Source organism: Dermochelys coriacea, chromosome 1, assembly GCF_009764565.3.
Source record: "Dermochelys coriacea isolate rDerCor1 chromosome 1, rDerCor1.pri.v4, whole genome shotgun sequence".
Lineage (NCBI taxonomy): Eukaryota > Metazoa > Chordata > Testudines > Dermochelyidae > Dermochelys > Dermochelys coriacea.
The window spans coordinates 153,942,761-153,960,137 of record NC_050068.2 but is presented as its reverse complement, the minus strand read 5'-3'; the positions used below and the strand labels follow the sequence as shown (position 1 = coordinate 153,960,137).

The following is a 17,377-nucleotide window of genomic DNA, read 5'->3' as shown; positions in this document are numbered from 1 at the left end:
AAGAAACAGTGTGTGAAATCTTGGTTCCATTGAGGTCAATAGGAGTTTTGCCATTGACTGGAACCAGGATTTTCCCCAGTATTGAAAACATGCAAGTTTAGACATGCAACATGATGCTGTCAAGGTTCCTTCCCCACTCTGAACTCTAGGGTACAGATGAGGGGACCTGCATGAAAAATCCCTTAAGCTTATTTTTACCAGCTTAGATTAAAACTTCCCAAGGTACAAACTATTTTTCCTTTTGTCCCTAGACTTTATTGCTGCCACCACCAAGCGTTTAACAAAATATAACCGGGAAAGAGCCCACTTGGAAACATCTTTTTCCCCAAAATCCCCCCAAGCCCTATACCCCCTTTCCTGGGGAAGGCTTGATAAAAATCCTCACCAATTTGCATAGGTGAACACAGATCCAAACCCTTGGATCTTAAGAACAAAGAAAAAGCAATCAGGTTCTTAAAAGAAGAATTTTAATGGAAGAAAAAGTAAAAGAATCACCTCTGTAAAATCAGGATGGTAAATACCTTACAGGGTAATCAGATTCAAAACATAGAGAATCCCTCTAGGCAAAACCTTAAATTACAAAAAAACCCCACAAAAACTGGAATTTACATTCCATTCAGCACAACTTATTTTATCAGCCATTTAAACAAAACAGAATCTAACGTATATCTAACTAGATTGCTTATTAACCCTTTACAGGAGTTCTGACCTGCATTCCTGCTCTGGTCCCAGCAAAAGAAAACACACAGAGAGAAGCCTTTGTTCTCCCCCTCCCCCCCAGCTTTGAAAGTTTCTTTTCTCCTCATTGGTCATTTTGGTCAGGTGCCAGCAAGGTTATCTTTAGCTTCTTAACCCTTTACAGGTGAAAGGATTTTTTCCTCTGGCCAGGAGGGATTTAAAGGTGGTTAATCTTCCCTTTATATTTATGACAGATGCCTTAGGACCCAGTCTTGCAAAGATGTAGTGAGCAGTCACATGAGTATTTTCATCAACTTCAATACAACTACTCACTTGAATAAAGTTACTCAAATTTTACAGGATTTGACCCTTTATTTTAGGGTTTAAAACAAAATTCAAGCCTGTCCAGCATTGTGGCCTATCACATTAGAGATTCAAGTTCCATTCTTAGTCCAGCTCCCTCCCTCACTCACCCTAATCATCAAGGCTAGTTTAACTTTGTTAAAAAATTTTACTCAGCCTGCACACATTAACTGCATACATCTGCTTGGTTTTAATCTTGAATTGGGCTATACAGTATGCAGTCCACATTTAATATTTTATTGTTATTTGTATAACATCGTTAGTGAGTGCGATACTTCAGTCATGTAAAAAGATACGGTCTCTGCCATAGGGGTATTATATATGAAATAAATGGTTTTGGAAATATACAAGTAGATATTAACCTCAAAACCTAGGTGATTGGGATTGAACAGAGACCAGAACACTGCTCATTTCAAATCCTCCCACATCCACAATAGCTAGCTTACTTTTGTGTTTACAGTTTATATAACTGTCTTTCGTTCTGAATTTCTTATCTTTGTTGAGATTTTGGCATGCATGTATGTTTTGAAAGTATTAGATTTGTCAATAGAATTTTGAAACAAATCTTGGATAAAAAGAAAAGGAGTACTTGTGGCACCTTAGAGACTAACAAATTTATTTGAGCGTAAGCTTTCGTGAGCTACAGCTCACTTCATCGGATGCATTTGGTGGAAAATACAGAGGGGAGATTTATATACACACACAGAGGACATGAAACAATGGGTTTTATCATACACACTTTAAGGAGAGTGATCACTTAAGATGAGCCATCACCAGCAGCAGGGGGGAGAAAGGAGGAAAACCTTTCATGGTGACAAGCAAGGTAGGCTATTTCCAGAAGTTAACAAAAACATCTGAGGAACAGTGGGGGGTGGGGTGGGGGGAAGAAATAACATGGGGAAATAGTTTTATTTTGTGTAATGACTCATCCACTCCCAGTCTCTATTCAAGCCTAAATTAATTGTATCCAGTTTGCAAATTAATTCCAATTCAGCAGTCTCTCGTTGGAGTCTGTTTTTGAAGTTTTTTTTTGTTGAAGGATAGCCACTCTCAGGTCTGTAATCGAGTGACCGGAGAGATTAAAGTGTTCTCCAACTGGTTTTTGAATGTTATAATTCTTGATGTCTGATTTGTGTCCATTTATTCTTTTACATAGAGACTGTCCAGATTGGCCAATGTACATGGCAGAGGGGCATTGCTGGCACATGATGGCATATATCACATTGGTAGATTCGCAGGTGAACAAGCCTCTGATAGTGTGGCTGATGTGATTAGGCCCTATAATCAGAGACTGCTGAATTGGAATTAATTTGCAAACTGGATACAATTAATTTAGGCTTGAATAGAGACTGGGAATGGATGAGTCATTACACAAAGTAAAACTATTTCCCCATGTTATTTCTCCCCCCACCCCACCCCCCCACTGTTCCTCAGATGTTCTTGTTAACTGAAGGAAATAGCCTACCTTGCTTGTCACCATGAAAGGTTTTCCTCCTTTCTCCCCCCTGCTGCTGGTGATGGCTCATCTTAAGTGATCATTCTCCTTACAGTGTGTATGATAAAAACCCATTGTTTCATGTTCTCTGTGTGTCTATATAAATCTCCCCTCTGTATTTTCCACCAAATGCATCCGATGAAGTGAGCTGTAGCTCACGAAAGCTTATGCTCAAATAAATTTGTTAGTTTCTAATGTGCCGCAAGTACTCCTTTTCTTTTTGCAAATACAGACTAACACAGCTGCTACTCTGAAATCTTGGATAATCCCCCTTATCCTGATGCCTCAAAATGTGAATTGCGTACTTTCCTGTATTTTCACTTTTTTCCCCTGAGTTAAGATTGGCGTTTAACATCATGAAGGTTCTAGAAGGCTTGTTAGAGGATTTCAAAAGTAGTAGTTGAATGTTCTAATTTTGCTTAATAAACAAAATATAAAGCACATTTTTCCAATAAATGAACTAATAATTGTCTTGTTTTTTATCTTCTGTGGAAGCCACATTCATAATAGAATATGATACATTTTGCTGAAAGGGTTAGTTTAATAAATGTAGTTAAGATGCTGATTTATTTTTGAAGCCTGCTAAAATATATTTTTTTCAAAGACAGATTTATAAAATCTGTAATACATCATTTTCATAGTTGGTTTGAATTAGATACAGATAAAGATTTATTTGTGCAAAATTCAGCCTATCACATGTGCATAGCTAGTAGTGCTAATAAATGTATACCAAGTATTTTGGTATGTAAAGCTTCTTGCGCACACATCAAGGTCACATTTTGAAAATTTGTTTCTGAAAGAAAGTGCTCTAGATTAATCCTGTCCTAAATGAATCTTTAAATGAAGGTTTCAAACTTCATATTGATTTGTAATAATAAGTTAAGCTCTTTCTCATCAAAAATCATTTTTAATTTGTTTAAGCAGTTGAAGTATGACTTGTAAAAAAGGAACGAAAGGAGGGGGGGAAGGCTTTTCTCGAGGCAGTATTACCAGCTCTGTATTGTTGTACATTCCTGTATCCATGTACATCCAGTGTCAATTATCTAGTAGATTATCTGTATTTGGGAAGCAGTTGTCCATTATATTTAAGCAATCAGATGAGGGAATTTTTCTTTAAAAAGCTTGAATGGGGGGTAATGGTAGTCGCAGTATCATGACGAGATTGCCCAGGTTTCATTTCTGAAATACTATCACTCACACATGAGTCCCCATGAAGTTTTCTGCAAATAAGTCGGAATACAGTCTTACGAACACTGCTGGACATTAAGAAATACATAACGGGATCTAAACAGCTGTTGAAAGCTGAAAATACAAGCATAATCTCATTGCATTTGTGAATTATCTTCTTCCAGTAACAAGATGTGTGTTGTAATTGTGATGTAATGTAGATAAATCGGAATATGTGATATGGAGAAAAACACAGGGTGAAAATAATAAGTACAATGAAGGAATTCCTTGCTGTGGTGTAGTACTTTACGGCATTGGGAAAATCTGCTCTTTTCTTGGAAATTTTCAGAAGGTTCTTCGCAATCTTAACATATGAAAGTATTAGTAGAAAGAAAACTATCCAAAAGACTATAACAAGAATATAGTTTAAAATTGCTTCCATTTTTGCATTCTGTTTATCTCTGTAATGGAAGCACATAGTCGAATTGTGTTCTTCTCTCTTAGCAGACTGAGCAACTGTCATTATGAGTCCTATTACTGAAATTGTCCACAATATGCAACAGGTACATCTGCTTCGTGTAGCTGTTAACATTTTTGGACGTCTTATAGACTTATTAATTTTTACATAACGGTCCATGCTAATTAATCCCAGGAGTATGATGCTAATGTACATGTTCATATAAAATAGGGTTCCAACAATCTTGCAGAAAATCAATCCCAACATCCATGTGTTTTTGTTAATATGATATAGTATACGGAAGGGGAGGCAGAAGATCAGTAGAAGGTCTGCAATGGCTACATTAAGCAGGTAAATCTGGATAGAATTTCTTTTGTGATTAATGTACAAAAAAGCAAACAAGGCTATAATATTGCCAACCAATCCAATGACAAAAATAATGGAGTAAAAAATGATGAAAACAAGAGACAATGAGCCTTCTTCCATGGAACAGACAGTAGCATTTAGGGTTTCTGAAGAGAAGTTTTTGGTTCGCTCAGTTTGGTAACTCCAGAAGACTTCCTTGTATGGAGAAGAGTTCGGGAACTCAGTTGAAGTTGCTTCCATAGTCTGTTGGAGCTTTCTTACACTGTCCTATAAGGATGCAAAGGGAAATACTTAAGAATTGTTCACTGTGATATTAATTTTGTATGTTACATTACTTTGTCATAGGCACAGTCTTAAATCAAATTATTTATAGATGTTTAAAGGCAGCAACAGTAATAACAAATACAACTATCTATAATTTATTAAGTACCATCAGTTGTGCAGAAGAACTTTCAACCACATTTCAAAATTATTGAGGCATTTGTGTGTTATAGCCTCTTCTTTTCACACTTCCCCTCTGTGCAAAAGCAGATGCCTGAAACAAAACTCATGCAAATATTCATTTATAGTTACGTTGTAATTACTTTTTAAAATATAACTCTTTTTGTATGTTGTTTGAAAAACACTTTCTGTGAGGGAGAGAGAAGACAAATTATACTTACAATTTTTTATTTTGTTGTGTATATTTATATTTGTTCCATGGAGTGTTGAGTTATTTTCACACCATCTCTAATTTTGAGTTTGTTGTGGGGCAGGAAACCACAGTAATAGCAGAAGACACAGGTTCGGCCTTGGCTTCACAGAGTTAAAAAAGATATTTTTAATAGAAATGTCTAAAATAAATGTTTTCCTGAAGGGGCAAAACAGCAATGAAAATAATAGAATGATGTACCTTTGATCAAATAAGTAATTGACTAACTTCTTCACTTTTGTATCTGATTTGTATATGTATTTCAGTATTCTACATATTTTGCTAATGACACTATGTAGTCTGTTAAGTCTCTCTTTTGACCTTACTTAATTTATTTGAGTGCTAATGGGTTCTTTTGTTTTTGGATTTTTTTTGCATAAGAGCATCTGTCAAAATATGGAAATTAAAGTACTGGGTTACATAGAGTAAATGACAGCTTCACTGAGTTCAGGGTTTGTTTTTTTAAGACAGATCTTTAGTTTTGATAAACTCAGTTTTACACTTGTTTGTATTCTTATAACTCTAACAGAACAACAGATTTTAGGGGGTAACAGTGGGGGGGGAAGTATCCCAAATTCCGTCTTACAGTAAACTTTCATTTATGTATTAACTCTTGAAAATGGAGACTATAATTGAATATGGGATACAATTTTAACAGTGCAGATGGCAACAATATAATACAGAAGAAAAAATCTGAATATTGCTAAGAGTTAATAACATGCATAAAGACATATACTTGAAAGATTCAGAATAATTGAATGGAAGATCTAAAATATTTTTGTATACCATGTTGGCTGTTCTTATGATAATAGTAAGTAATATACTGAAAATGATGTTGTCATACTGCATTACTTAGGCTACAAACTATTGTAAAAGAAGTAGGTTTGAGCTAATAGAGAGCATGTTTATTTCAATTGTACTTTTCAAGACCATCTTTCACTTTGCTAATTTAAGCGCTGTTTATGGGGGGGGGGACCTTGATACTATGATTTATATAGTTAGTTTTTAAGCAAAATAGAGAAGTGAATATTAAGCAAGTTATAGAAGTATTGCAATCAAAGTTCTTCTCAGCTGCCAGGACAAATACTATCACAGATATCAAATCAGACATAATCTACTTAAACTTTGAGTCTTGTAACTAAATGTTTTAAGTTCCTGAATGGTCAGTAGTACCTTTATAATCTAGATTTCATCTGAAATTTGATTTAGCATATCTTTAATTAAAAGGGAAATACTCACATTCTGGTTACTTATGGACCTCTTCTGCTGACTGTTTTCTAAAACACTTTAAAAGGAAAGAGGAAGATAATGTGCACGTCTTATTAGAAAGCTATAGAAAAAACTTCTCCGCGATAAGAATAAGCCCTGTCAGCTAGATAAACTTCCCGTGTTGCTGTGGTGATGTTTCTGGCAAAGGTTTGTTGTTGTTTTATTTTTTTGTTTTTGTTTTTACAGCTTATAAAATTGAGTCTCAGTTTAAAATAGTAGTTTTGTTTTTTGCCAAATCTTAATCAGTTTTTCTGTATGTGTTTTATCCAAAGCTCAATACAAGAGTAATTGGACATTTTGACTTTTGTCTAGAAACTTTTGATGGCTTCCTTTTGGAAAAATAATTAAGGTGCTGTTGGCTTGGATGTAGCTGCCTCCAAAATTCTGATAATCAAAAACTACAATACCCCATCCATAATTTGATTGGGTGGGAGTCAAGAGCTGCCTCTGGAATCTTCAGCTTTCAATTAGGCTAATTAGGAAGCTATATCTTCTTATCAGGGGCTATTTTTTTCTTAAGAGTTTGAGTTTTATATAAAAAAATTCATAGGATTTATGAGAGAGTTCTTCAGGTTCTATGCCAATATGGCTCCTTTTTGCTGCTCCAATGCCAAAAGGCTGAAAGGGTCATTTAACAAGCTATCTGAAGATTCTTCCAACACATGGTTTTTGTAGCCAGGGATAAGAGGACATGTCTGCAGTATCACTGCACTCCAGCAATTCCCAGCTGCTAGAGCAGCCCTCTTGGGACCATGGGCAGCCAGGCACAACTTAAAACATCCCTGAATCTGCTCTAAGATGTTTTTTGGCCTTCACTGATTCCAGAACTGGGAAACCACAAAGGTAGCACAGGTTTCAGAGTAGCAGCCGTGTTAGTCTGTATTCGCAAAAAGAAAAGGAGTACTTGTGGCACCTTACAGACTAACAAATTTATTTGAGCATAAGCTTTCGTGAGCTACAGCTCACTTCATCAGATGCATTCAGTGGAAAATACAGTGGGGAGATTTATTTGGTTTAATGGGTTTTGTTAGTCGCACAGGAAGGTTGTTTTAAATAAGCTGTAATATAGTTTATACTACTTCTTAACAACTGAACCATGGGAGAGCATTAGAAGCACATTTGTACATCTTTTTTTTATCATATGCTGATATAGAAATACATCCCAGGGATAAGGGATTGGGGAATGTAGGGTGATGCTTCTTGGAAAAGTATTATTGACTGGGATATGGAAGAAGGTGTTTTCTGCCATGTGGTTTTCTTTTAATATAATCCTGAATTAAACAGAATATTTTAATGTAGTAGAAATTGTTGAGCTTTATCAAAAAGAGCCTCCAATATAAAATAATGTTCATGTAATTAGTCCTTATGTGTTTCTGGCCAAAGTAGATTCTTCCATAGTTGCACTCCTCTATAGTGTGTTCAGCCTTGCATTTTGGGAGGTTGTGTAGCATCTCTTCCAGATTCAAGAGGTCAAGTTCTTTGTAACCATATATGATGACTGATAAATACTCCATAATTAGTTTATTAAAATGCACCAGGAGCAATAAAAATGACCTGTGTAACAAAGTGTCCTCTTCAACAAATCTGTTCCATTTGTGCCGGAGGTTTAAGCAGATTAATGGCAGTGGCACTAACATTAATTAAACCTGTCAGTTTTTTATTATACAAGTTCCAACCTTTTCCACAAGTTTTGTATGAGAGAGCAAGGCTGAGTACATCTGGCACTACATTCCTGGAAACCCCAAAATCACCCAACGGGCTGGGGAGGGATAGAGACGTTGCTCATCAATAGCTTTCAGTTTTTCAATTTCTGCAGTAAATTATTCTCCAAAAAGCAATATGTAGTTTTGACATTGATCCATTTAAACATGCTAACCTTAATATGATTGGTTTGACAGTTGTGAGGAGACACAAAAAATGCTCCAAGAGTTCATTGTGCATGTGGAGGAATTTATACTCCCGGGGGAATTCTGAACCAACAAATTAAAAATTCTGCATATTTTATTAACATAACACTATATAATCATGTCAGTTTCAATTATTGAGGTTATTTATTTCAAAATACCTGTCAGCAACTATGTCTGTAACAATACAGACACACACAAAAGTTCCCCCAGAAATAGAGAGTTAAAGAAACCCATATGACAAACCAGTTCCTGTTTCTCTGTCCCCTCCCTCCCAGAACCCAGGCAGGGGGCCAGATACCTTCCAGAGCTCAGCTGCAGGGCCACCACCCAGCCCAGACACTCTCATCCCCTACCCTCCAAAAGCCCAGGGATCCTGAGGGAGAAACAGTCTAATGCTGGGTTCCAGGATTGTATAGAGTTTCCTGCATGCTGCCTCCTTCCTTCAGGGCGGGGAACTGCAGCTTCCAGGAACCCTCCAGCTCCCTCCCCCTCCCACTGGCAGATTCTTCTGTTGGGGAGCTGGACTCTGCAGGTCCAGTGGCCTCCTAGTGGCGGCCAGCAGCTCTGCAGACCATTTCTGTGGCGAGGGTGGGGGAGAAAATTGTGCGCAGACCATTAATTCTGTGCAAATTCTGCATTGCTCAATGGTGCAGAATTCCCCCAGGAGTAAACTTAGCTAGATGTATTAAATACTGCTTGCTGTTCCATAGCAGGTTATATAAATAAATATATATTGTGGCAAAGTTCCTCCTCTGCCTTGGTGGCTCCTGCACTTATTGGTAGATTTGCTAACCTCAGAGGTTCACGGCAGCCCTCAATTTGGCCGTTTTCATTGCTCAAATCTGCCGTTCACTCAGTTAGCCTCATCACTGGCCAGCATGGGGGAAAGGAAGAAGAACAATCCCCGCAGTCTCTGCTGATCCACCTGGTGGATTGGGGAACAGGCCAGAGACCTTCAGTCCAGTCCAGTTCTACTCCTCCGGTATGAAGTAGGGAGTTGGAGGGATGAGGGGAACCCAGGCCCGCCCTCTACTCCATGTTCCAGCCCAGGGCCCTGTGGATTGCAGCTGTCTACAGTGGCTCCTGTAACAGCTGCGTGACAGCTACAACTCCCTGGGCTACTTCCCCATGGCATCTCTCAACACCTTCTTTATTGTCACCACAGAACCTTCTTCCTGATGTCTGATAATGCTTGTACTTCTCAGTCTTCTAGTAGTACGCCTTCTCACTTTCAGCTTCTTGCGTCTCTTGCTCCCAGCTCCTCGCACGCACACCACAAACTGAAATGAGCTCCTTTTTAAAATCCAGGTGCCATGATTAGCCTGCCTATCTTATTTGATTCTGGCAGCTTCTTGATTGGCTGCAGGTGTTCTAATCAGCGTGTCTGCCTTAATTGTTTCCAGAAAGTTCCTGATTGTTCTGGAACCTTCCCTGTTACCTTACCCAGGGAAAAGTGATGACCTTAACCTCGGGTTAATATGTCTGCCTTCTGTCACTCTCCTGTAGCCATCTGGCCTGACCCTGTCACAATATATATACAAAAAATAAATATGCTGTCAAGCAATTAAGAAAATTAATCGCGATTCATCGCGCTGTTAAACAATAATAGAATACCATTTATTTAAGTACTTTTGAATGTTTTCTACATTTTCAAATATAGTCATTTGAATTAAAATACAGAATACAAAGTGTATAGTGCTCACTTTATATTTATTTTTGATTACAAGTATTTGCACTGTAAAAAAACAAAAGAAATCATATTTTTCAATTCACCTAATACAAGTATTGTAGTGCAATCTCTTTATCATGAAAGTTGAACTTACAAATGTAGAATTATGTACAAAAAAACTGCATTAAAAATAAAGCAATGTAAAATTTTAGAGCCTGCAAGTCCGCTCAGTCCTACTTGTTTAGCCAATCGATCAGACAGACAAGTTTGTTTACATTTGCAGGAGGTAATGCTGCCCGCTTCTTGTTTACAATGTCACCTGCAAGTGAGAACAGGTATTCTCATGGCACTGTTGTAGCCGACGTCGCAAGATATTCGCGTGCCAGATGCACTGAAGATTCATCTGTCCCTTCATGCTTCAACCGCCATTCCAGGGGACATGCGTCCATGCTGATGATGGGTTCTGCTCAATAACAATCCAAAGCAGTGCTGACCAACGCCTGTTCATTTTCATTATCTGAGTCAGATGCCACCAGCAGAAGGTTAATTTTCTTTTTTTGGTGGCTTGAGTTATGTAGTTTCCGCATCAGAGTGTTGCTCTTTTAAGACTTCTGAAAGCATGCTGCACACCTCGTCCTTCTCAGATTTTTGAAGGCACTTCAGATTCTTAAACCTTGTGTTGAGTGCTGTAGCTATCTTTAAAAAATCTCTCATCAGTACCTTCTTTGCATTTAGTCAAATCTGCAGTGAAAGTGTTCTTAAAATGAACAACATGTTCTGTGTCATCATCCAAGATTACTATGACATGAAATATATGGCAGAATGTGGGTAAAACCGAGCAGAGGACATACAATTCTCCGCCAAGGAGTTCAGTAACAAATTTAATTCACGCATTATTTTTTTTAATAAGCGTCATCAGCATGAAAGCATGTCCTCTGGAATGGTGGCTGAAGCATGAAGGGGCATAGGAACGTTTAGCATATCTGTCACATAAATATCTTGCAATGCTGGCTACAAAAGTGCCATGCAAATGCCGGTTCTCACTTTCTGGTGACAATTTAAATAAGAAGTGGGTAGCATTATCTTCTCTAAATGTAAACAAACTTGTTTGTCTTAGCGTTGGCTGAACAAGGAGGAGGACTGAGTGGACTTGTAGGCTCTGAAGTTTTACATTGTTTTGTTTTTGAGTGCAGGTATGTAACAAAAGAAAAAAAATCTACATTTGTAAGTTGCACTTTCATGACAAAGAGATTGCACTACAGTACTTGTATGAGGTGAATTGAAAAATACTATTTTGTTTTATCATTTTTACAGTGCAAATATTTATAATCAAAAATAATATACACTTTGATTACAGTAACACAGAATACAATATATATGAAAATGTAGAAAAACATCCAAAATTAATAAATCAGTATTCTATTGTTTAAAACGGAGATTAATCGCAATTAATTTTTTTAATCAAGAGTGTGTGTATATATACATATATATAAAATTTTTGTATTGATACACAAAGATTCCCTAACCTGCCCCAAAATAGTTGCATAATATGATTAATTCCTATATTTTCCAGCTCATTATTACTGTTGGTATGAATTGTGGAAGAGTAGAAGCCCAAATGCCATACAATGAATCCGTGTCAACACCTGAGTTGTTTTTTTATTTTTTTCCCGAAGATCACTGTTTGCTAGATATCTCATACAGGCAGCTTGCTTCCCTTTTGCAGGTTGAAATTTGTGCTGATTATGTTGGGATGGGCTTGAGCTCCAAAAGAAGGTTGTATGTTGTTTATGTGAAACATAAGGTCTCTCAGAGATGGAATGTTTCTGCTGGAGAACTAGAGCTACATCCTGATGGAAAAGTTGGTAGACTATCATGAAGTTCTTATTCTTCATATTGTCATGACTTCAGGCTGTGTTCTCTGTGAGTACCAACTAGCCCTGATGAGGCTTTGTTGTGTTAAGACAAGACCAGAGGGAAACCGGCAAGAGGTGAGGTGATTATTCTGTACCAAAATAAAAGTTTGAAATGAAGAAGTAAAAAGATGCCAAAGTGGACTCCATTCCACAGACAAAAACTTAAGCTTCTTTTTAATATATTACAAAGATATTTTCAGTTATTCAAGCAAGTTGGATTTTTTTGGTATTATAATTATGTCTGCTGGGTTTTCTCTTTTCAGCCACACTGCGTGCTACTTGCTTCAAAGGAGAATTCAGCACCTGTAAAGCTTGGTGGTTTTGGGGTAGCTATTCAATTAGGGGAATCTGGACTAGTAGCTGGAGGTAAGAATTTTATTTTGTGTTTTGGCTTCAAAACCTTAAGCTACTGAGTGTGTGTGGTGTGTGTATAGTGCTATAGCATTAAAAATGTACATTTCCAAGAGGAACATGCCCTACAAATAAAAAATTCTGCAAATATTTTAGTATGCAACTCATACACTAAAGGTTTTATGAACTGTATAAACACATACTTGATTAGTCTAAATTGTTAATTAATTAATAGCATACCTATAATGTATTGTGTAAATATAAAGAGAAATTCCCTTAAAAATTACAAGTTTAATTGTTTTGATCAAGTTACGACTGGAAAAAAATCAGGAATTCTTCCATATCAGTATGTCCTTTCATCACAGTTGACACACAAAAAAGAAACAAAACTGATATTGACTGAAATTAAAGCCAAGGAAATTGAATTAAGAGTTACTATAGCTACCTTAATGATGCTGTGCTGTGCCTAGGTGTTGTAACACCTACACTTTCCTGTCACATATTATTGTCACATGAGTTATAACCTGTGAATCTTTATAAATTGTAATGCTGTAGTACAGGTGTTGCATACGAGTCTATTTCTTGATATTTATATATTTACTGACAGAATGCTTACGTTTTTCTGTGAATTTTATTTCCTCTAGCTACCTTCCATATTGTTCCAGACAATAGGGTTATGCGATATTCAGCCTGCACAGATGAAGACCTAATCAGTTTTCTGATGACTTCATTGCCAGGGTAGGGGATTGGTGCCAAGGATTTCATTAGGTTTTCTTTCTACAACAGAGGAGCAGTTGCTCTTCACCTCCAAGCTTCTTGAAGTGCTGCCTCAACTTTCTCTCCTCTAATGCTTGAATGGATCTATTGCAATCTGGCTTCTGTACACTCCACTGAAACCACTGACACTGACTACTGTTAGTCTCTTCTGGGTGTGTCTGAGATCCTCTTCTCTGTACTTGTCCTTCTGAGCCATTGTTTTTGAATAAGATAATTATTTCCTTCTGCTACATTTCCTTTTTTCCTGAGCTTTTTATGTCTTTGTGCTCTCTTGGTTTTCACCTTTTCCAGCAGCTTCTTCTACATCTCAGCTTCTTCCCCTTTTTCAGTGATATTTCTTGGGCTTCTAGTTTTGATTCTTTCCTTTTTCTCCTCGGTCACGGAGTGACTTTATCCACTCCTTTTGTTTCAGCTGTCATTACAGTGCTGCTGGTCTTACATGCCTGACTCCTTCAGACGTCTTCTTCTGGATGTCCAACCATTATCCCAAGCTCCACCTGACAAAAACTAAATTTCTCCCAAAAGTTCTTTTGCCCCTCCATTTTCTGTCACCATATACAATTCCATTATCCACCCATGACTTATTTCCATCCACTTAGCCTCTGTGATATCTTCATCTCCTATCAGTCCTCCTCCCTGTGCTACTGTTGTTTTTAAATCCTGTTGGTGGCTGTTTTGAAGCCTCTCTAAAATCTGTCCTCCTTAATCCTCAGTGTGAAAATCTTCCTCTATGTCTTGGTCATAATTTGCCACATCTAGCCTTTTTGCTGGCATCCCCTCACCATCAGTTTCAAATTCAAATCGGCTTCTCTTCTTCTTCACCTTCCAAGACCCTACAAAATTCCACTCCACCTATGTGTAGTATCAAGTCTTATTTGTACTACTCCTTCCTCCCAAGTTTCCCTCCTTAAGAGACTCCTTATCTTTCTCCTCTCATCTTCATGCCCTCTTTTATCCTGTTCCTTATTCTTTGAACAGCATTCCTCATGTCTGGCAAACATCCTCTTCCTCCTCCAGAAATCTTTCCTTAAAGCATACAGATTTGGAAGGATGACTTCTGCAAGAGTTCTTCTCTTCAACCTTATGTCATCCACTATATATCTTACGGGTCTGAACTGTGTTGTCTGTAATCTCCTGGGAGCAGATTATCTACCTGTGTATTTGTTCAGAGTTTAGTATGATGTCAGCACTCAACAATAAGCTCTATTTGTTCTTCTAGTTTTATGTACTGTAAATAAGTTCTGTCTCCTCATCTGTCAGGAGTCTCCTGTATGAATTATGGGAGCTACAGACTTTATAGAAGAACAGGAAATTTATCAGCTGCATAGCATCAGTTCCAACTGTTTGCAGTCACAGATGTAATTTTGAAATAGAAAGTTGCAGTTTCTTGAGTTCAAAAACTAACTCTGCTTCACATAAAAAATATATTTCTCCTCAGATGCAGTATGCTATGTATGTGCTGATTTTTTTTCAGCCAGATTTTTTAGAAGAATTGTTGATTTTAGGCAGTACAGTCCCCACACTTTCTTGCTTCTGCCGGCTTTCTAAAGTCTGTGTGTTCCTGGCCTTTAGTGGTCTTCAGTAAACCTTAAAAATGTGCAGTAGCAGAATTGCTGCAGATGCTAGATGCTCACTGACATTCACAGATCCATAGGGGAGCAGCAGAAACTAGTACCATATATACTGCATGCTTGTCTACATGGGGAAATTTACTGACAGAACTATGTTGGTATAATTATACTGTTATAATTATACCAGTATAACTCCCCAGGTGGACATTCTTATTCTGGAATAAGAATGCCTTTTTCCAGAGTATATCTACGCTGCCCATGTTACAGCACGGCCACGGCAGCGCTGTGACATAGGCAGTATAGATATGCTTTATCATGAGAGCTCTACCCCGGCAATTAAAAGGAAAAACCACCCCGAACAAGCTGCGGTAGCTTTATCACCGGGAGCACAGCTCTCGGTGATAAAGCGCTGTCTGTACCGGCACTTTTCAATGCTAAAACTTTTGTCACTCGGGGTGTGTTTTTTCACACCCCTGAATGACAAAAGTTTTAGCACTGAAAGTGGCAGTATAGACATAGCCCCAGTTTAGTTTGTCACTTTGAAAGTGGTATAAGATAAACCGCTGTAACTGTAGTTGTGTAAACTACACTGTGTACCAGAATAAGTATAGCAGTATAATTATACTGGTATAGTTCTGCCAGTAAATTTCCACATGTAGACAAGCTGTTGTTCAAAAGCCCCTCAGTTTACATGTAGATCAGTATTTTTGCAGTGATTTCTCTAAAATATATATAAGTATATACATTTGAGTTCTTCAGATTTATTTTTTCTTTATTTTCATGGGAATGTTCCTGTTTTCTCTACATTTTTTTTACAGTGACATGTCTGTATCTGACAAGCCCAAATTGCACACAATCCAGGAGAACACAATTGGAGAGAGCAGTTACTGCCTCAAAATCTATTAAGCTTGCCTTTGAAGGAATAATTTTTACTTAGTAAGGCCTTGAATCTATACTGTTACCAAAAAATAAACTTTTTACCACTGTGCAGGATTTTTTTTAAAACAATTCTGTAATTCTACTGGTCAAGACAGTAAACTCAATTTCCAGGTACTTGAGATCAGGCCAGGCTTTTACTCTCAGAAATTCTTCCACTTCTTAAGTTAGAGTCCCTTTTGCTTTGTTTGGAGGAGCCTAATCCAGCTAATTCATCCTGTCAAACTGACAAAGGGTCATTAACATAAAAGCCTGTGAGGATGTTAACACTAGACAAGTGCATACTGGAAATAATTAACAAAAAGATTCACTCAAGACTTTTTAGAAACACAGCTATGCAATTTATTCAACTCTCAAGTCACCAGAGATTATTTTTAAGAGTTTGACCATTAAGGACCCAGTACAAAATCTTTTGGACATTGAAGTCATAGTTCATTTCAGACTAGGCCAAAAAGAAATATGTGGAAATACCAATGTGTTCCCTTTAGTGCCATTAGGAAGAAGCAGGGTGTATTGTGTTCTGAATTCACAGTAACCAAGATGGAATTTTCTCTGTATAGAGAATACATATGGATTGTCATACATTGTGAACAGCAGGCTACTTTCATAGAGGAAGATGTCCATCAATATGTTGGGAACAGTTAAACATATTTGCATGGTTACAATGTGATGCGGAGGCAGGTGGAACATAACAAGTTAGTGATTACATGGATGTAAACTCACGTCCGTCTGATCTCTGCTTCTTTTCTAGGAAAGGTGTGTCTCAAAATACTTTCAATGATGTATATTTTCAGCAGCACTAACTGTAGATCAGATAGCAACGTGGCTTGACTGTCAAGTACCCTGGTCTTTCAGTGAGGGTATGGGTAGAAGTGTGACAGAAAATAAGCCCTGAGTCCACCAGTGATTTTTTTTTCACTTAGCTTATGTATTTTCTCCTAGGTTGAGCTAGTACCGTTAACAAAAATAGATAAGTGCAAAGAAGGTAAACATATTGGTAGTTCTACACTGGCTACAGAGATCTTGAAACTCAGTGTTCATCTGGATAACAATTCCATTCACTTTGTTACTAGGAAACAATCTTCAAGGCCTGTTGTGCTATCCCAGTCCAGTACTGATTTTGCTCAAGGCATAACTGCTAAATATTAGTTACCCAAGAAAATGTCCCCCAGGATCATGAAATATCCTCATAGATCAAAAAAATTAGCTTCATCTTACTAGAGAATATGATGTGGTCTCTGCATAGGGTCATATGCAAAAAGTCAGTTCTCTTGGTGCTTCACCAGCTAGCATTCTAGAATTCTGACCAAAATGGCTGAGTAAGAGACTATCATATAGTTCCCTGAAGATCAGACGGTGGCTTTTGGAACAGCCTGAGAAGTCCTGAATATTGATGGTTTCCCATCTATATATAATTATATTCTTGGTGGGTCTAAATGCTCTAAATTAACTTTCTAGAATTTTCAGAATATTTTATTTTATTTCCATATAGACTAGATTTTTAGTAGCTATTTGCTCTACATTATAATGTTCAAATGCTGTGTCACACTGTTCCTTACATTTTTTTTAAGGACAAGTTAGTATTGTAAATGCACAGTTCCTTCATTTATCCCCAAAGTTTTCTTCTTTTCACCGAGATAGTGCATTAACCCACTGTATGCTGAGAAGCCTACATAAACTAGATTTTAGGAGGAAAATAAAAATTTACTTTGACAGTGCTTTGACTCTGACAGACTTTGTTTTATTCAAAAGATACAAGTTGCC

At 37.4% G+C, this 17,377-nt stretch overlaps 2 protein-coding genes across 18 annotated transcripts in view; one reads left to right on the top strand and one right to left on the bottom strand.

Annotated features, from left to right (window-relative positions):
* The window catches only part of CASK (calcium/calmodulin dependent serine protein kinase), a 407,176-nt gene that overhangs the window by 237,332 nt on the left and 152,467 nt on the right, over positions 1 to 17,377 (top strand). For 15 of the 16 annotated variants that reach the window (XM_038393382.2, XM_038393424.2, XM_038393399.2 and 12 more), the window contains exon 6: positions 12,242 to 12,344. In XM_038393382.2, the coding sequence (XP_038249310.1) occupies positions 12,242 to 12,344 (103 nt within the window). Of the gene's footprint in view, positions 1 to 12,241; positions 12,345 to 17,377 lie in introns of those variants that run through there. The other variant, XM_043506020.1, reaches the window with a different exon arrangement.
* On the bottom strand, positions 3,424 to 6,610 carry GPR34 (G protein-coupled receptor 34). 2 transcript variants are annotated; one of them, XM_038393461.2, is made up of 3 exons: positions 6,457 to 6,543; positions 5,189 to 5,321; positions 3,424 to 4,793 (listed from the first exon to the last, which is right to left on the bottom strand). In XM_038393461.2, exon 3 carries the CDS (start codon positions 4,764 to 4,766, stop codon positions 3,630 to 3,632), a length of 1,137 nt encoding a protein of 378 aa, XP_038249389.1. In that variant the 5' UTR covers positions 4,767 to 4,793; positions 5,189 to 5,321; positions 6,457 to 6,543; the 3' UTR covers positions 3,424 to 3,629. The 2 variants fall into 2 exon arrangements, with proteins under 2 accessions (XP_038249389.1, XP_038249398.1); XM_038393470.2 differs by lacking the exon at positions 5,189 to 5,321 and having other exon boundaries at positions 6,457 to 6,610.

What these genes read in the sequence shown, in the direction of transcription:
- GPR34 (XM_038393470.2), bottom strand. Translation starts at nt 4,766, where the DNA reads ATGGAAGCAACTTCAACTGAGTTCCCGAACTCTTCTCCATACAAGGAA.